The sequence below is a fragment of the Chroicocephalus ridibundus genome, chromosome 4 (assembly GCF_963924245.1).
Source record: "Chroicocephalus ridibundus chromosome 4, bChrRid1.1, whole genome shotgun sequence".
NCBI classification, from domain to species: Eukaryota; Metazoa; Chordata; class Aves; order Charadriiformes; family Laridae; genus Chroicocephalus; species Chroicocephalus ridibundus.
The window spans coordinates 29,194,109-29,214,034 of NC_086287.1; the positions used below are offsets into that span (position 1 = coordinate 29,194,109).

The following is a 19,926-nucleotide window of genomic DNA, read 5'->3' on the forward strand; positions in this document are numbered from 1 at the left end:
CTGAATTTTCTTGGCTATCGTATCTGCAGAATGCCGATCCAAAGGAGCCAGACGTCTGATAAAACTAAATTTTCTTGTCCGAAGAAGAGGGGGACTCAGAAATTTTTTTAAAAAGCAGTAATTAAGCAGCACGCACGCCTCCCGGCGAAGGCGCGCAGGTCGGCGGCAGGCTCTAGGACATTCCGGTGGCTTGTCCGTCCTCTGTACGCTCCTCCGCATTGGGACGCGGTTGGATTATTTATTTCCCCCACACCCCCCCCCATTTCTTTAACGGATGAAATTATCTTTAACCGAATTAATTCACGATTAACGAATTAATTTCACGAATCGTTTACTGAACGATCGAACAGCCCGCTCGCAAGAGACGGGCCTCAGCAGCCCCCGCAGCTGCAGGAGGAGGAGGTCACAGGGGGACACTGAACCCACACACACGACCACCCACCCCCCCCCCCCCCACCTCCTCCCCCGCCGCCATTTTGCGTGGGACCCGCGGGACACCGCCCCTCCCGCCACACACACGTGGCCCCGCCCCCGCCGTGACGCAGGGTCGTCGGCGTGGGTCACGTGTGTCGGAGGCGGAGGCCCGGCCTTGCCGCACCCGCAGCCGCCGCCATGCCGCTGCCGCTGCCCGGCCGCCCCCGCCTCGGGCAGGCCCCGCTCCCGGCCCTGCTCCACCTCCTCTTCCTCCTGTTGTTGCTGGTGGTGGGCCCGGCGCGGTCCATCTCCTTCCAGCTGCCGGGCAAAGCGCGGAAGTGCCTGCGGGAGGAGATCCACCGCGACACGCTGGTGACGGGCGAGTACGAGATCGGCGCCCCGCCGGGATCCTCCACCGGACCCTCCGCCAACCTCAAGGTGCGGCGGGGACGAGTTTGATGGGGGAGGGGGGGAAGAGTGGGTTTAAGCCGGCGTGGCCCCGCCTCCCCAATTTTGCGGGGGGCGTGGCGTGTGTGTGAGTGGGGGGCGGATGTTTCGTGGCGTCTCCCACGCGTGATACCGGCCCACGCGTGGGTTTACCCGGGGGGGGGAGGGATGGGGCAGGCCTGGCTCGCCCAGGGGCCACCAGCTCCCCCAGGGACTTTGCCAGCGGGGTGTTAGGTAGCAAAGGAGCGGGGCAGGATGTTGGTTTGAGCCAAATACGTTTTTTTTCTCCCCAAAGATGTCATCGCGGCGGTCCCGTCCTGCCAGACGCCGTATAATCCGCGCAACGAAGGCCGGAGGCCTTCGTTGCGCGGATTATACGGCGTCCGGCGGGATGGGGCCACTGCGATAAGGCTGCCTGAAAGCCTGCTGGCATCGTGTAAGGAGGAAAGAGTTGCGGTGACGTGGCTTTCCCGAGGGTTCCCTCCCCGCCAAAGGCCTGGCAAGGCGGGATGGAGCATCAGGCCGCGGGGAAAGGGCAAAGCGAAGGCCTGGCACCGAGGTTTTTTTGGTAGGCAAAGTGGCTGTTTGCCATCTCGCCCCGGGGTCACGGCTTGCCTGGAGGCAGGTGTTTGCGACGGGGAAGGGGGGATAAAATGATCCTAAAGGGATCGTGATCTTTAGGGAGTCTAGGGGAAAGGGTCTGCAGAATTTATGTGATTATTCATATAATCCATCTATGTGACAAGCAGCTCGAACAGCTTCGCTTAATTTAAATTTCACTTAAGTTTTTCACTTCACTTTAATTCTGTCCACAGTCTGCCTTCCTTAGGCTTTCTTCGAATTTCCCAACTAGCTGATTAAGGTGTGTTGCTATGCCATTAGTTCCTAACAGCTTTCTGTCTGTTTTTCGTGCCTGTCTAAGCGCCAAAGGCTTCAGAAATGAGCATGCAGACAGACAGGATGGTCTGCTGAAGATTCTCTGAACTCAGTGTTATTCAGTGAGTATTTGAGATCTCCTGAAATCAAGTTGCCTTTCCAGCACCTGCCAACAGACACCCGAAGGCTTTGGGTTATTGGCACTTGTGCTTGGTTATGGCTAGAGAAGGCTGTTTCTGGAGCCTTGTTTCTTTAAAAATTTTGTTTTCCTGCTCTTACATCATGTGTAAGAAGAAACTTGTCTGTGTATAGGCAGAGCCAAGCAGCTTTAATGCTTCAGAATGTTGCTGTACTGTTTGCCTGGCAAGGTGCATGTGTTTCAGATGGAGTGCCGTGTTCCCATCTGTCTCTTACCACTCAGTAATCAAACCTCCTGGTTCTCTGGTTGCCTGCTCTTAGGTCAACTGACCTTGTGGTCTCTTCTAAAACTCCCTTTTGTGACAGTGGATTCGTCTAGAGTGAAGCAGTGAATCCCATGCTTGAGTCTTAGTCTGGCTTTGCTGCTGAAGCTGGTATCCAGATAGGGCTGGCTGCTCACGGAAGCTGTATTTCACTGGAACTGTAAGACAAAAGCAAAGTCAAGTCCTGTACTAGTTTGAAAAGCTACAAAGGAGAAACAATAATCTATGCAATTCTTGTTTTCCTTCAGGTATGTTGTGGCCTCCCAACATGTCGGGCCTGTTGTAGGTGCTGTAACCCCTCAGTCAGGCGCATACTTCTTTTTGTGTCTGAGTTTGTGGGTGGAAAAGTTAGTTCAAGACGCTGTGTCTGCAGGTCGTCTCACTCCTTTTGCGCTGGATGGCCTGCTTTGGTCCCCTGTTTCAGGCCACTGAACGCAAGAGGTTGGTAGTTAAAATCCTGGCCGGGCTCAGTTTGGTTCCTGCCAGTGAGCTGTCATGTGTGTGTGATATGCGGGCACTAACAGTGGCACCCTCTGTTTTGGAGGAATCTGGGGGCTCTGCCAGCTGGCTGCCAAGGGGCGGCATTGGGGCGGCGGAGGTCTTGCCTGGGCCTGGCCACGTGCCTCTGCCCCATTGTCGAGGCTGGCCTTTTGGGGGACCGTCGGGCTGTTTGTCCAAGGGCGAACAATGCCCTGTCTGTAGGGGATTGCGTTACCGTAAATAACGTTAGAATAGCATGAAAAATCCCTTTCAGGTCAACTCCCCCACAAGTGTTCTGGCTGGGCTATTAGCAGCTTCTCCTGCCCCCGCAGGCCCGGCTGAATGGGCAGTGGATTTGGCTGATTTGGGTAATGCTATTCAGTTTTGATGAAAGCGGATAGCGGAGCTTTTACTGTCCAGAATCCTGTTCATTGCTAGACCTTCAAAGGGCAAAAATGGATCAAGCTGCATAATATCCTCTAGCTAAAGATCAGCTCCAGTATCTACAAAGCCCTAAGGGAATAGCTTAGAATAATAGGGGCATTTGGGAGCTTGCTTTACCGTGTTCTTGGGATGGGGAACCCAGTGTGCAGATTATGGGATATCAGCCTGATGAGGCTAGCGTCAGTCAGGACTGCTCTGTTGACTAGCGTGCACCATATGGTGGCCAAAACACCTGTTTTTACTCCGTTTCTGTGTGGTCACATGCAGACAGCCCAGCATTTTTGCCGACTTGAGCTGGGTGCTTCTGATAGTCTGGTGGCTTCCAGGCAGGAGGTGGCTTGTGTCTGGTGGCTTGTGGCTGGGGGGTGGCAAAGCAGCTGCCTGTGCCCGACAGCGCAGGCGCGCTTTCCTCTGCTGCCTGCTTGAATACAGGTAGAGCTCTGAACTGCTGCGCGGGAGGAAAGCGGTGCTCCTCTTTGCTCTCAGGCGCTGACAAATACCATATGGTGCAGGGGCAGCTACAATAAATCCCATAACAGACTATTATGGGATAATCTGTATGTAGAGGAAGCTTGTTCCTAACGTCTTGCCTGCCATGGTTTATACCCTGAGGCATGAGGATTTATATATTTTATTATTTTTCCTGCGTAATGCAGCAACTGTCATTACCCATGTGAAGGTCCACACGAGTCCGGCAGGTTGCTGGCATCAGTGGTATTCCATGGCAGGGAGTTAATTAGGTGTTCTAATAAGAATAAAGAAGAGTGTTTCCTTAGAATAATTTTGGGTACATAGACTTTTTGTATGGCCTTTGTACAGGGAAACGAGGCTGGTTTTCTGCTCTAAGGTGGAGTAAAGGAGAACGTCTGACTTACCTTCTCCATACCACAAATTGTTTTGTGTACTTCTGTCTTATATACCTTTGAAATTGTTCCCAAGCTTTTTAGTCTCTTCACCTCGAAGACTTTCAAAAACCCCTAGTGACTCAGCACCTCTGCTTTTTCAGACATACCTCTTGAAGGAGAGAGTTGAGGGAAAGTGGGAAGCACTCCAGCGGAACGCACACTGTTGATTTTCACGCAGTATTGTAATGCCTTCAGTTTTTTTCACCCGTCTCCATGGTCAGAGTATTTCAACTGGACGGAGCCTTTAATTGAGCACAGTGATTCTCAAATCTGCGTCATGAAATGTGTGTCCTTTTTTTTTTTTTTTTTTTTGGCTCTTTGTTGAGGCATATTTGTAGACCTTCTACAGTTTTTGCCTATTCTTGGTAATTTCATAGTCTTAGTGCAAAGCAGTCATTATTCTGTCTGTATAGCCTGAATTGTCCTCTGAAGTGGATGCTTTTATGGATCTTGGAACCCAAACCTTGTATAACTCAGGGCCACACTGATGGTTCATTTCTAGAGGAATAGATGTGCCCTTCTCCATTTCGTCTTCTGGGGAACGAGTCTTTTTCTGTCCCGTAAGCCATCTCTGTATCTCTGTTGCTATGGGAATTTATGAATTTTGCTCGCAAAAAGGCGGCAATGAATAACAGTTTGGTTCAGCTGGAGTTCCTAAATGTAGCCTATATTCAGAGGTTATAGGAGGAAGAGGAATTGGTGTGGTTTTGGGGTTTTTTGGTTGGTTGGTTGATTGTTTTTTTTTTTTTTTCCATGGGGTTCTCCTTGTTTAATCTAAGAGTCAATAATTACCTTAGAGGCACTCTGACTTTGCCAGCTCCTGGCGTGGGGATGAGGAAGAGAGGAATCAATAGAGTTGTGAGGAAGGAGGGAAACTGTTGAAAGGAGAATGCAGCAGCTCCAAAGGGGAGGCCATGAGAACTCGTCCTGCGTAGCACAGGCAATGTGAGCCCATGGCAGCGAAGCACTGTGTTCCTCACCCTCCTTGTCTCTTTTACAGATAACTGACTCGGCTGGGCATATCCTATATGCCAAGGAGGATGCCACTAAGGGGAAGTTTGCCTTCACCACTGAAGACTATGATATGTTTGAGGCCTGTTTTGAGAGCAAGCTTCCTGTGGGTAAGTGAAATGAAAGGTCTGTTGGCTGCTTCTGGCTTCCCAACAAGTTCACATAAGTAGATATGTGGATTAGGGGTATGGGTAAAGTGATCCTGAGTGTGGTCTGCAGAACACTGTTTGACTTTTAAAGCTGACCTTCGAGAGGCTGTAAGCAGTCTCACTGCAGAATTATCTGGTGTTGGTGTTGCATTTGAAGTTAAGTAATCCTCTGTGGCTATCGTGTAAAGCGCTTGGGTTTCCTCTGAAAGAGGAGTCGCATGTTCCTCCCGCAGAGGTCATCACAGTTGCAATGAGTGGCAATACTGGGGAACAAACTGCACCTCTTTTGCCCTTGTCGTGCTTCTCCCCATCTTGCAGTTGGGCCAGGACAGAGCAGGGTGCCATCGTCTCCGGGACCCTGTCTGACCATCTCCCCAGCTGACCATCTCTCCCCATTTGGTGGGACATCCCCTCTCCACAATCTGTACTTGACAGCAATTCTGTGTTAGGTTAACAACCATTTTCTGGGGTTGGTGTGTGTGTATAGAGAACGTGGTCTTGGTTTGCACCCGCAACTGCTCTCTAAGTGGTCAGTAAAGGGAAGGGGAAATGAGCAGGACGTCAGTCTTGCATTTGTGCTGCAGGGATGGTTGCCTAACGAGCGCTGAGGCTCGTTTCCTGTGAGCGTGACGCATGTGCTGCTTTGGGTGGCTGGGCTCAACTTCAGGACAAACGTGCTGAAAACAGCCAACACGTGGGCTCTGGTCTCATTTGCGGTGGTGTGAGCACGTGCAAGTTCGTAGGTGCTCACATCTTTTCGTGGTCATTGTCAGAGTTCTGCTCCCTGGACCTGGTTCTTAGGTGTTATCCTAAAAGATCCTAGAGCATTTCACAGAGCAGTCACTAGCAGCATTCCTCGTATCTGTCGAACGGCAGCCCCTGTTTTGCTGTTCTGCTCCACCTATGAGATACAAATAGTTTGCAAGTTGAAGAGAACTTTCTGGAAAGAGAAGGCTATCTTCTTTGCTGGGATTAGGAGGGATCTGGCTTGTAACATGTCTTCTATAGTATTTTACAGATATGACAGTGACCCCAAATGCTCAGGATTTTGCTTTTATTTCACTCCAAAGGTAGGGCTTCCAAACGCTCCTTAACGCATCAAGACATGCAGGCACTAGTGACTCATCTGGGAGTCACTCATGCTATTTACTGTCTAACACCTGGGTATTTGGGAGGTCTCCAGACAGTCCCACAAGTCCTTTCATAGCTTCCATGTGATCACACACTGAAGTGGGAAAGGCTTCTTTCTTTAGTTGTGTCTAGACTCTTACTTCAGTGCTTGTGACCAGAGGTTTCTTGCCTAGACTGAGTCCCTTACAGCTCTTTTGGCAGTAGCCGTGCCTCCCTTGTATTTTTGCAAGTTTGTTTTAAAGCTGTCAGTACTGATTAAAATAAAATGTTTCAAACTGTAGCTTCTACCTGGTGACCAGTGGGGCGTTGAGGTGCCAAAATTGAGCAGCTGAATCCTCTTCTGGAGGCTTTCTCTTTGGGGGCCTCCAAGCTGCTGTTTTCTTTTTGGACCCAGACACCCCAAATTACTTGCTAAAGAGAGATGCTGCATGATGAGTATCTCCAGATTTTCCATGCCTGTGCTGGAAATCAAAGAAGTATTAAAGCAAGGGAGGTTTGATCATCTGCAGGACTTGGTTAAGGTACTGTGGAAGAAATAACCACGTCACAAGGAAGACCCTTGGTAAGGTCAGGATGGGAATGGGGGGAACTGACCAAGTGCTGTTTTATCCCTATGTTTCTCTTTAAAGGCCAGTGTTCTTTTCCACAGTCTCATCAAGTAAGTGGTCAGGACTTGTAGTGTGCAGCCAAGGAGGATGTTGGTGGAGTAGTGGAAGAGAAAAACTGTTGGTAGAGGAAGCCCAGAGCCGTTGGGACCTGAGGGGTATAAGCAACTGGGATTTCTCAATCCTTAACCACAGAAATGAGGAAGAGGAAGTGAGAAGGAGATCCTATTTAGAAGGTCCACCTTATCAGAGTGGAGGACTTCTTAGAGTGCTTATTGGAGCTATGGGTGTTTGCATGACAGGCTTTCTTCCCTCTTCCAGGGTGGAAGGGTCCTGTCTTCCTGACCACTGCTCTGTTCCTCAGCGCAGTTACTCCCACACTGGATGCTAATCTCTGAGAAGAGCAGCCTGGCCTGCCCTACACGCTCCCCTGTAGGGCTCTTCATGCGTGCTCATCTTTACCTCTTTGCTACTTCTGTAATCCTTCTCTTCCCAAACTTTCTTAAGAGTGCTATGGCTCAGTTTTTCTGGAATTCCTGTGGGAAATTTTTTTTGACATCCAGGTCAACTATCCTGTTTTTCCACTGACTTTACAAATTAGGAGCTCCCCTAATCTCCCAGGAAACAGTTCTGTGCTCATGTGAGATGACCTCTTGAAGACCTCCTGGGGGATGTAGGTATCGGTTTAGTTCAAGATCTCTGGGATTCCGCTGTTTTTCTCTTTGCTGCTGATCCAGTCTGCTGTGGTGAGCCCTGGCTGCAGGACGGGCAGGGAGTTACTGAGGATCTGAGGAGCATGAAGGGAGCTGCCTAGTGCCTTGGGCTCAGGAAACTTGTAGAAGAGCAGCCTGAGGTTTTCCAGGCCAGTCCCTGACAACGTTAACCTCTTGCAGAATGTCTGCTTTACATCCCTTTGCACCCAGCAGCTCTAAGTTTGCCACTTCCTTACTGCCTCTTGGCAGCTCTCCCTTCTAGGCTGACAAATTAATCCTTCCAGTTCTGTTCTCCTATTCACTGGCTTTTTCATCTTTCTCGTCTCTTCCTGGAAGCTCCAGCTCTCCACCCAAGTGGCTGTAATTTAAAGACCATTTAAAAAAAACTCTCACTGAACTGTGTGCTTTGAGTTTTCTTCGGCAGCTACTGTTGGCTGTCCTACCTGCCAGTCTCCAGGCATGCTGGTATATGTATGGCATAAGCGGTCAAAACTTGTGGTTGGAGAAAGGAGCACTGGGTGGTTGTGTACAGCCTGTCTGTTAAAGAGCAGTGCTGGCATTTGAGTTTGTTTTTACAGTAACCGGTCTTTTATAAGAAAACCAAAAAATTCCATCTTAATCGTCATTTATTCATTGGGTTCTTACATAGCTAGGTTTGAGTTTTGAGCTCCTGTATCCCTCAGGAAATTTAAGAAACGGTTTGTAGTTGATATGGACCTTCTTCTCAGTAGGTAATTCCATATTTTGCTAGCAGTAGAAGGTGGAGGTTGTTCTACTCTGGTGTGTTCGGTGGGTAGAGACAAAATCTAGGGATGTTGTACTGAAGATCTTCCTAGCTCCGACTGGAGTGACCCAGTGTAACCTGCGCACTGAATTTGTGTGTGGACTGAGGGAACATCCACCTGGCAGCTTCCTAAGGCAAAGTGTGAGTGTTGGACGTGCTCCTGGATAAAGACTGAAATTCATAGTAAAGTGAATTCAGACCTTGTGTTTTGCTGGCAGCCAGCTGCGGACAACTGTATGCCCCGAAGTGCTGGGATTTGGGAATGTGTCGTGTACAGACATTTCCTTGGTGGGTGGTATAGTGGAATACGATACTCGAGTCAGCTGATGCGCTGCACTCTTTAGGGTATCTTATGTGCCTATTCTATATATTTATTTTTTTTCCCTCTTGTGAATGTTCTCAACTGTGACAGTTTGTAGCAGTTAGAAGAAGCTATTAGCCATAGGTGTCCCTAGCTGGGGGGCTACAGCCTTAAAAGATACCTACTGTGCTGTTGACTGCAGCCTTATCCTACTCGCCGTTTGTGCAGCTCCAGCTGGCAGTTCTCTGAAGTGGCGTTTTCCCAGCTTCAGGAGCCTCCTGCCATCTTGGGGTTTGTATTAGCAGTGTGGGTCTCAGACATCTGAGATGTTCCTTCCCTGAGAAGATACATTGGTAAAGGGGTTGCCTTTGCTTCTGCAGATACTGCAGCATGTGAGGGTCAGTAGTCGCCATATGCCACATTCCTCAATGAGGGCAGTTTACCTTCTGCTCCTCTGAATGTAAAATCACTTACAACCCCAGTAACCTTGACAGGTTGCTGGTGCACTTCCTGCTAGGAGGAACGTGGGCTTCCCAGTTGAATATTTGTCCCTCTGGTGACTTGTCTTTTGCCAGGCTGTCTCATAGCAGCTGCTATTCATCTTCTAATCCTCTGCAGTTTTTACAGTGATTTGCATCCTACACACACACTTAGCGCTTTTAGTTACAGCTTGTTCTCATTATCTTTGGGAGGCTCTCCTTCAGCCAGGATTTATTGTGAAGTCTCTGTATTTTTAGGCTGGACTGTGCTGCCTCCGCAGTTTGCTGCAGACATGGAGGGAGGGGAGGGATGTTGTGAGTTCTTCCTCAGTGGTGGGGAGAGCTGGTGATTTCCTGGCAGGCTGCATGTTTCGCACAATGAATCCTTTCATTATGCTTCCAGGAACAGGGAGGATGCCGGACCAGCTCGTGATCCTGGATATGAAGCATGGAGTTGAAGCAAAGAACTACGAGGAGGTATGTCCCCTGGCTGCCTGCACTGCAGGCTCCCCTTTCCCAGCAGTCACGTGATGCCATTTGTAGATCTGGGGCTCATGATGGGAAGCTGTTTTCCCAGCGGTGATGAAAGCCTGTCTGCAGCCTACAATTCCAGTGAAGCTTTGTGTGTTAGGGGAGAGAAAAGAAAAAAAAAAAAAAAGCCAAACATCAACTAAAATTAATTCTGTAGTCTGGGAACTGGAGCCTAATGTGTGAATTTCTTTGCTAGGACAGTGTGACCCAGCTTCTGAGCATAGGCATTAGAGGCAACAAGAGACTGAGATGTGAAGTTTCCCCAGCCCCAGCAGCAGAGGGCATTTGAGGTTAATATCAGATCCTCCTAAAGGTCAAGTTACGTTGTTACTGTTCTTACCTTCCTGAGCCACTAAGATGTACTGGCTCTACAGCCCTGAAATGGCGCTTGTGCATTTCTAAGAACTGGCAGTGTATCACGGTAAAGGTGTTTGGCAGAATATTAGCTGGTGTGAAATGGGTTTTTGGTTTGGAGGTGTAACATTGGAAATAGGCATAAAGCCTAAACGTTTCCATCTTAGGAGGACATAGCTTTCTTAGACCCAAGAGCCAGCTGTGTGGAATAGCAGCTGCTTTGTGGCTGGGACGATCCTGGCTGGTTTGGATGCTGAATTTTGATGGCTGCTACTTTGTTTTTGGCTCACTAGAATTTGGGGTCAGTCAGCCCCCAGCACAGAGCCTGTGCCTTAGAAAATGTCAGTTTTTGGTGGAGAAAGATTCCTGCAAATGATTGCTGTGTCCGCTGTGCACAACAGTGTGGGAGATGCCTTAGGGAGGAGAGTGGGTACCAGAGGAGGCTGTGTGTGGTGCCAGTTAGAAAACGAACAAGTTTCTGAGGTGGGCAGAGTTTTTATATACTTTTGAGCTTTGGGCTAGCTGTTCCTGCGTGGCTTAAGTCTACAGTGCGTGCTACGTGGAAATTAAGAAAGCGCTTGGGGTCAGGGAAGAGCAGAGCAATCATTAGGCCAGCTGTCTGGCAACCAGCTACTGAAGGATTACAAGATGTTGAAATCTTATGGGATGACCGCTGAGAGCGTTAACTGGGAGGATTATGGTGACTACATTTATGGAATCTCTTTAAATATAACCCTGCAGCGTATGCTGAGTTACGTTACCGTAGTGCTACCTAAAGGCATTGTCCCTATGCAGAAAGGTTCTCTTATGCCTGTGTATCTACGTATTCACTGGTTGTACTGATACAGCTGTCTGGGAACAAAAGTAAGTATCCATTATGCTCATCAGTGTACTTAGACCAACGGAAAAGGTCCATGGACAAACATGGGAAAAGAAGAATTTAACTTGCAGTCCCACCTGATACCAGATGCAGATCTTGGCAGCGCTGGTGAGCATCCTTGACTTGCGAGGACCTCTCAGAGTGGCAAACTGTGTCAAGCCTTGTTGAGCAGCGCGTCTGCAAAGGACTCAAACTGGTTTAACTGTTTGTACAGCTTCTACAGATGTTTAGCCACACTGCTTTGCAGTGTGTTTTCTTTTTTTCATCCTCCCTCTCCCCAGGTTGCTGCAGTATTTGTGGGTTTTGACTTGACAGGTTGTTGTAAGGCTTCAGAGGGGAGGACTGTTGCTCAGGTTTCTCTCCTGCAATTGCTGCCTTTTTGAGCCTTTTGCTTGTGATGTTTGTCTGCTGTAAGGTACTAGTAACCTGTCTTCCCCCCAGTTCTTCTTGTTGAATTGCTGCAAGGAGACCTGATGCAGGGAGTTGAATGAGAGTCACTGACCCTGGCCTGCTTGTGCATGGATATAGGCAGTGAGAGAGGGGGTGATGTCCAAATCTGGCTCCATAAGCTGTCATAGATCCAGACATTCCAGACTGGAACAGGTTGCCCAGAGAGGTGGTGGAGGCCCCATCCCTGGAGACATTCAAGGCCAGGCTTGATGAGGCTCTGAGCAATCTCATCTAGTTGAAGATGTCCCTGCTTACTGCAGGGGGGTTGGACTTAGGTAACCTTTAAAGGTCCCTTCCAACCCAACACATTCTCTGATTTTGTGATTCTTGGAGGAAAGCAACTGGGAGAGTTGGGTTAGAAAACTTTACTGCATGGCAGTGTCATAACTTAGTTCTCTAGGATGGGGGGAGTAACTTTGTCCAGTCAATAGATAGAAATGAAGGTAGCGCAAAGTGAAAAGACTTTTCAGAGGACACCAAGAAGGCTTGGCGATCTAGGTTCCTTTCCAGATCAGCTACTCCTTGTCAATTCGTGGCTATAGCATGTCTCTTTCTACGGTAGGAAGAGGGCTTTTTACAAAACCCCTTGGAGCAGCTGGGCATATTGGCTTCAGTAGGGATGAAAGAGGTTCCAGGATGTGCATCTCAGGGTACGTGCAGGACTAAAAGTAGCTATCAGATGTTTTGAGCTACACCTATTACGGGCAGCTGAAGGGATGCAGGATGGAGCAGACAAGCCTTACATTTTTTTCTCCAGTAGAACCTTTGTAGCCTTCTGTGAATGAGGAAAAGTACCCTCCAGGAAGATAATGGAGCCGGTCAGCGTGGGGTTAGCTTGTCAGTAGAGCTGCCTGAGACCTTGTGTGTGTTACAGACCTGCTGCTCTATCTGTGTCAGCAGAGCCTGGGCCACGGGCACTCTTACGTTGGCGCCAGTTTTTCAGCAAAGCTCTGCCGGCAGATATGTGTCCATGCCACAGGGTTTTGTCAGTACAGCCTATTGGCTAGAAAGCAGGAGGGGTTTAACCTACCCTTCCTCACAAGTGCACTGAGAATTGACACTGCTGTGCTGGCAGAGCTGTAATATACAGCTCGCCTCAGCATAAAAATCCTCAGATGACTGCTTGATGGCCTGCAGCTTGCCAGGATATGCATGTCATGTGAAGACCCTTCAGTGAAATGGCTGATTAGCTAGTACTGGCCTGGTCACGAGCATCTCTTCAGATGGGCTCTGACGCCCAGGCAGCTGCCTCTGGAAGTGGCGTTTCGGGGATGCCTGCACCCTGGGCGCCCCGTTGCCTGCCTGTCAGCGCCTGGACCACTGGGCGATGTTGTCCTGCGGCTTATGTCTGAGTAATCCTGTGTGGCGGTGAGACTGGTGGTGAGCTGCAGGTGCTCCACGTGTTTTCTGTAGCACATCTTCCTTCTGCTGCATTGGCTGGGGACACGGCATCCCGCCCGCCTTCACAGCGGGATCCTGTTGCTCGTTGGTTATAGTGACAAATTCTACGCAGGAAGCAGAGTTACCCAAACCCTATGCTGTAGCAGTGGCAGCAATTGCAGTTAGCTTCCTTTGAGTAATGTCCTTGTGTCACAGATTTTACATAATGTGTAGTCAGGTTACAGCCGGGACTGGGGCAGGGACGTGTGTTTATGCGTTCAACTTTAAATAGTTGCTGTTGTGGACTGTGCTTTATAATTGAATTTCCTGTGGATATTTCTTTTTGGATACAAGTCTGTGACTTGTAGGACTGTGGGTTGCATGTTATGCATAACTATCATTTCCTATAAAACCAGCTTTTAGGACGGAAGTATATTTTGCTTTTTCTTTCAAACTGTCTCCAAGGCAGCTGGTCCCGTAAGTATTCCAGCAGCGTCACCTGGTGGCTTGAGGCAGATGGAGCACTTCGTAGCTGCCTGCTGCCTACCAAGATCATATGCTGCCCTTGAGGCTATCAGTCTAAGCCTGATAAAAGCCCTGAGCTCTTGTCGGTGTAATCAAACCACTACTACTGGGAATCAAGCTGCCCGGGCTTTCTGGGGCAACACTTGGCAAAGTGAGTCTCGGTGCTAATACCCTGCGTGCCCATAGAACAGTATCGTATGCGTATGTAAGTTAGTCACCTCTGCCTCAGTCTGTGACTTCTATTCACTGGAGGTTTAGTCATGCGGCAAGCTCTTCTACCCACTCCTCAGAAGCCAACTGTGAATAAGTTAACATTAGGCCGAATAAGGAAGAAATGTGCTTGTATGCATACAGTGCTCCTCCGTTGTGTAGGAGGGGTAGTAGGAAAGTGTGTTTCAGAGAACAGGTGGGAGAAGTGATAGCGTTTTATGCAATGGTAGTTTCTGGCTTGTAGAGGTGGTTCCCTAGGGGAAGGATGCCCCAGATCTGTACTATGTGAGGAGGAGTGGTTCAAACTGGCAGTAGAAACCCATGTGGGAGCTTTTGGTTTTGGCTCAGTGATTGCCTGACTCTTCTGTTTTGTAGATTGCGAAAGTGGAGAAGTTGAAGCCTCTGGAAGTAGAGTTGAGGCGCCTGGAAGATCTTTCAGAGTCCATAGTTAACGACTTTGCCTACATGAAGAAACGAGAAGAGGAGATGAGGGACACGAACGGTAAGAGACTGTGTGCTCCTTCAGAGGGATGGAGCTCTAAGACCCCTTACTTCTGCTGAATATGTTATTAGGATAGCATTTGGAGATGAAGCAATTATAGTGGTCTCTGCCTGTTCTGTTCCTAGTAAGGGAAACATGATATTTCTCTCCCTCTGAAGCAGTCTTGTGTGTCCCATCTCTAGAAATCTTTTCTTGCTCTTTCCATTCCTAATGTGAATTACTCTGAACCATTTAACGTTGCCCATTAACCACAGTTTCACCCTGTTCCCTCTCATTATCCTTGTTGTTCCCTCCACTTTAATTCTGAAGTACTGCTGGTGCTTGAGTGCCCTTGCCTTCATGCTGTATGATATCTTGCCTTTGAAGTTTCACAGGGGTGGGGAGAGAAAGTCCAGGGAACTTTGCCCCCTTGAGGCACATCCTGTGATGTCAGACTCCCATGCAATGGTTTGTTGTCTGTTTCAGAGTCGACAAACACCCGGGTTCTGTACTTCAGCATTTTCTCCATGTGCTGTCTCATCGGACTGGCCACCTGGCAGGTTTTCTACCTGCGTCGCTTCTTCAAGGCCAAGAAACTGATTGAGTAAAGGAGCGAGTCCTCCTCCCCCTCCTCTCAGACCCAGCTGGACACCGCTGGGACCCAGCCATGGCCCCCTGGAGCCATCTCACAGATGATACCCGCTGACTGGAGCTTTTCTGCAGGATCTTGGACCCTAAAGGGGGAGGGGAACCTAAACATTGGAGGCAACGGGGGACTTGTGAAATCCTGTTGGATGTTGTGGGTGGGGGAGGTTGTGATGGGTTTGGGGATTCCTGGGGCAGCGATTAAATAATAATAATAAAAAAAAAAAGATGTTTCCATGACAGCTGCAGCAAGTTTTTGCGCTGTCTGTTCTCCTTTTATAATCTTGGCTTGATGATGTCTCCCATCTGTCTGTGACTGTAGTGTTACTCTGAGCCACTTTGACCCTGCTGAGCTCTTGAGGTGCCGTGCAGCTGGCACCAGGGCAGAGCGGGGCATTCCCTGTTCTGACCAGCTGGGACCTAAGCCTCGTGCAAACGGAGGTGAGTGCAAAGCAATAGGATTCATCATTCCAGCAGGGCCGGAGGTTAGAGGGAGGTCCAAGGTTTGGTCCCTGTCGTGGACCTCTGTGTTTCTCCCTGTGGGAGCTGGTGTCTTTGTGCTGACAGGTCAGGGCACTTGAGCATACGGTGGTTCAGCCTGGAGGAAGGGGAGCCTTGGAAGGAACGTGTTTGAGCTTGGAAAGGAGAAGCCTGCTTTGCTCAAATAAGCTGTCCAGCCTTGGTCCCGCCCTTGCTCCACATGTTTGTCTTGGATTTGCCTCTCTTGTTCTGAAATGATGCAGCAGTTTTCCTGGTCGGGCACGGCCTTTTGTGCAGACAGGAGGCCTCAGTCGGATACAGTCACAGAGCAAATAGGAGCAGGTTATGCTGGGAAACTTGGTTTTACATTGAGCGGGAGACTTTTCTCATCGAACAGTGTAGCGTTTATCTAGCAGGCAGTTGGCTGAATCTCATTTTCTGAGACCTCAAAGCAAGGTGGGCCGCTGCTCGTGCGAAGCATGAGGGCCCTGTACCCTGCGTTGAGGTCAGAGGGTGCAAGGGGTGCTCTGCAGGCTGGCAGAGGAGGTGGAAGAATGTGGATGAACTCAAAATAGCAGTACAGGACAGGGATAGGTTAATTCTACATCTGGGGGGAGACTGAACTGTGCCCTCAACAGAATTGTTATTCTTCTCTGCGGTACTAACAGAGAGAGCAAGCAGCTTCTCATCGTTTCTCAGCCATCCAGATGGCATGATGTTAAATAAGCCAGGCTGGGGAAAAAACCAGGCAGGTTACCTTCCTGCACTTACCTGCTCCAGTTTTCAGGCAGTGACTAAAATTCTTTCACCTTCTCTGCATTCCTTCAGAGCAAATGGTTCAGCAGCACAGCATTCTGGTGTCATGTGCCTAGACACTTCTGGCTAGGGAAGGGGTTGTCACGGCCCTGGGCCTGGCCTACCATTTCGAAAAAAGCATGGTTTTATAACTTCTAACCTGAATCTGATCTATTGCTGGGAAGAAAACGGTTGTCCAGGATGAGGCAATGGGAAAGAGGATGAAAAGATGACCTCTTGTCATCTAAATACGTTAGTACTTTGCCTCCCATCTGCCATTGCCAAGTTCCTGGAGTTGTTAGTTCCACTGGCAAGTGCTTAGATTGCTTTTAATTTGTTTCTTTTTTGATAAAGCCATATTAAGAACCCAAGTCCACTCCTCTGCCCTTGTATCCATTTTATCCTTGTTCATTTTTGAAAGCTGTTACAGTGCAGAACAGCAGTGATGCCACAGGACTGAATTACAGAAGTCATTTGAAGGTAGTTTTAGGTCCTACAGTTTGAAGCCTGTAGATCTGTTAAGGTTTTGCTTTTGTTTTTATATGACTTGAAAAGACAGTTACAAGAAAGGGGCTTTTCCAGTCTTGTCTGTTTTGATATCCTCTCCCTGTCCTTACCCGAGTACAAAGATATCTTTATCTTAAAAATGGTGGCGAGGCCTTAAGTTCCCCAGGTGACTGTTACACTACCATCATTCTGGTGTTGCGTTTTGATCTTCCCTGTACTGGTATGGTTACTGGGGAGCAGGGGTGGGGGACTGGTATGGATTTACCTGTAATGATTGGTTGGGGGATTTTTGTCAACTTTCTCAAATAAAATTTCTCTGGGGAAAAACAACCCACCTCAGTTGTCCGCATGAGTCTTGTCCTCTTTGTGCACATTCCTACCCACTGCTGTTTCTTGCAAGCGGAACTGTCGCAGGAAGCAGCAAGTCCACAGAACCCCCGCAAGGCTTTGGGTTACTCTAGCAACAGTTAATTTCTAAAGAATTTGAGAGTTCTGGACTCAGGAAAGGTACCAGCCGCACAGGCTTCTCTGCGGAGTGGGATCAGCGCTGCAAGTGAGATGTCTCTAATATGGATTACCATTTGTTGCCTTTATTCCCGTCCCTTCCTAATTATATCCCTCTATGTGGAAGAATTTTGAGGCCGACAGTGAAACGGGGCTGGTGCTCTAGAATACAAGATCCAGGGTTTTTTTGAGGCCGATAGTGAAACAGGGCTAGTGCTCTAGAATACAAGACCCCGTTTTTCACCGTCGGCTCCTGTGTAAAATTTAATTCATTAAGACAAACGGAATTACTTTCAGTTTTGTGCTTTAGAGAAAATTTTAAATTGTTGCAAAGGTGAGTAGGCACTATGTGAGTGGCAGATGCTTACTGAAGAGAGTGGTTAAGTATTTATTTAGCAAAGTGCTGCCAGATCTCCTCTGCTGAGCCCGCGAGCCTTTTGTCACCCAGTAGCCAAGTGAGATATGCCACATAACAGGACTGGGGGCACGTAAAGCTAGTTAGTATTATCGGGGAGAATTTCAAGGAGGGAAATTCCCAGATGTTTGGATAAGGATTAGCTTCTGCAAGTTCTTGCCTGGATGAATACTTGAGTATGTGAAACCGTACAGCTGTTCCCATGCGGTAGGTTGGCGGTGGGTCTGGGCTGTTGCACAGCACCGGGATGCAGAGCTGGTGTCTTCATTCTGTTTTACTTCTGGGAAATGGGGTAAAGTTGAGTTGTTGCAGATACTTGGGTCTGAGCCCATCGTTTGTGTGTGACAGATACATCGCTGGTAAATCTATAATTGCCCGTAGCAAACTGCATCAGACGTTTCCAGCCTCTTCCACCCACTTGTCAATGTGACTAACGATTTAATTATCACACTACTTAACAAAGCGCGTGAGCATTCCTAAGTAAGGTATATCTTCGCGTATTCCCCCTCCTGCTCTGCCAGCGGAGGCTGCGCCCCGTACAGAGTGCCCGCTGCAGCTGCTGGGTGCGTGCAGGCGCGAGGGGATGAGCAATTTGCACACTCTGATGCTGATTTCTCACAAGCTGCTCAGCTATGTGAGAAATTACCCAAGCGCACAACACCTGTCTTGCCTCCTAACTGGCGGATCAGGGGACTTCCGACTCAACCTTACTTTGGCAACTGGCTGGCGAGATCATTAAGGGGATTCCTGCCTGTGCGCTTGATGGAGTCCTTCAGCAGAGGTTTGGGAGAGTAGCGTGGCCTCTCTTCACCCCTGCCAGTTCATGGGATGCGTTTCTGTCTCTCTCATATCTAGTTGTGTCCCTCCATTGTACTTGTCTTTCAGATGGCTGAGATGGCTTTGCCCTTAGTGAACAAAGTTCCTGGGAAATGAACTTCCTGTGCATTGAACGTGGCTTGTTGGGAAGGAGAGAGCACAAACCTGAAACGGATATATCTTTCATGGGAGAACAAAAGTTGCATCTGGTAAAGACTGCAGGAGTTCACAGAATGGTAGGGATTGGAAGGGACCTCTGGAGATCATCTAGTCCAACCCCCCTACCAGAGCAGGGTCGCCTAGAGCAGGTTGCACAGGAACGTGTCCAGGCGGGTTTGGAATACCTCCAGAGTTGGAGACTCCACAACCTCTCTGGGCAGCCTGTTCCAGTGCTCTGTCACCCTCAAAGTAAAGAAGTTCCTCCTCAGGTTGGTAGTTTTGTCTGCTGCCCCTTCTCCACCTGAAAAAATTTGCCACGCTTGTGCGTGTTCTGCTGTTCCTCCCCCAAACTGCTGCTGGTGGTGCTGTGGTGGCTCTGGTGGGCCTGCCTTCCCTGAGGAAGGTGGAAAGAGCAGAGGGTTTAGAAAAACTGCCTGTTGGCATTTCTTGGATATTTGTGTAAACCTCAAACAGGTGAGCCCAAGCTTTTGCTGCAGCACTAAAATACTTGTATTTGCTCCATGGTGTTTGTAAGAAGCCTGTTTTGCTGACTGACCTAAACTTTCTGCAAAATGGCAGTAATTGATGCCCAATTACTCTTTCTGTTGCCAGAGATGCATGTGGTTTGTCACCTGAAACTCGACGCATTAGCTTCTGCACTTCCAGCTGCTGACACAGCCTGCCGGAGGACCTGTGGTCTCCAGGTGTCCGTCCCAGTGATTGTAGCTACAAGAATCATTTGTTTAGCTCATGTTTGGAGAAAGCTGATGTGTCCTGAAGGACCCACCTGAGCTGGTCTGTTTCAGTTTTTGCAATACAATGTACGTGTTGAATTACTTCCTTTGGGGGCACATTACTCAGAAAAGGCAACGACAGAACCACGCTTGCATTGCTCACTGTTACTTCTGCGGTTTCCTCCGCTGCTTCATTTCCTTTCATAGCTGATATTCCCGAGGTACCTTTTCCCTGAGCTTTTAAATCAGTTGTGTTGTGTGATCTTTGCATAAGCTGCCCTTGAAGGTTTCTGTTGGAATGGTAATGAGATGAACTTGGGTTTTCTTGGTTACGTGGGGGGTGTTGTTCCTGCAGGCAGAGAGGAGGCTGTGCTTGTTTTCCAGCTCTACCCCATTGCAGCTCTGGTCTGGTCTGATCTGATCTGCTGCAGAGCTTTACGCTATAGGGTTTTCTCACCGTACCAGCTGCTTGGTCTTTTATTTCCCTCCTGAACATAACTTATTTGGATAATCTTCCCCCAGGTCTAAGGTATTTGCTATACACATGTAAATAGAATCTCATGGTGTTGTCTTCCTAATTATAATTAACCATGTAGATGCCTTGTCATTTCTTCCTTCTCAGCGTGGGCTGCTCTATCCTTGTGTTAGTAACATAATCAATGTGCTGTCTTGACTCTGAAAGCCATGAATGAAGCCTGTGAACTAAGGCTGATCCTTGCTATGATTTGGTTTAAATGAGAGTGTTCCTACCCTTACCCAAACTCATCCTTCCATAATGGTTTCGCAAGAGGCAGAATGGCACATTGTCTCTCGGTGGTATGATGTCTTTACATGCTTGAGTAAAAAATTCGGTGCAAAGT

General features: G+C 48.7%; 1 protein-coding gene across 1 annotated transcript; it reads left to right on the plus strand.

The window, feature by feature from the left end:
* The first annotated feature begins 539 nt into the window (after positions 1–539).
* On the plus strand, positions 540–16,783 carry TMED10 (transmembrane p24 trafficking protein 10). Its single transcript, XM_063332237.1, has 5 exons — positions 540–852; positions 5,028–5,148; positions 9,604–9,677; positions 13,906–14,032; positions 14,498–16,783. Exons 1-5 carry the CDS (start codon positions 613–615, stop codon positions 14,617–14,619), a joined length of 684 nt encoding a protein of 227 aa, XP_063188307.1. The 5' UTR covers positions 540–612; the 3' UTR covers positions 14,620–16,783.
* Positions 16,784–19,926: the final 3,143 nt, after the last annotated feature.

What these genes read in the sequence shown, in the direction of transcription:
- TMED10 (XM_063332237.1), top strand. Translation starts at nt 613, where the DNA reads ATGCCGCTGCCGCTGCCCGGCCGCCCCCGCCTCGGGCAGGCCCCGCTC. An exon ending in GACCCTCCGCCAACCTCAAG is followed by an intron (nt 853 to 5,027) that starts GTGCGGCGGGGA and finishes TCTCTTTTACAG; the next exon opens with ATAACTGACTCGGCTGGGCA. An exon ending in AAGCAAAGAACTACGAGGAG is followed by an intron (nt 9,678 to 13,905) that starts GTATGTCCCCTG and finishes TCTGTTTTGTAG; the next exon opens with ATTGCGAAAGTGGAGAAGTT.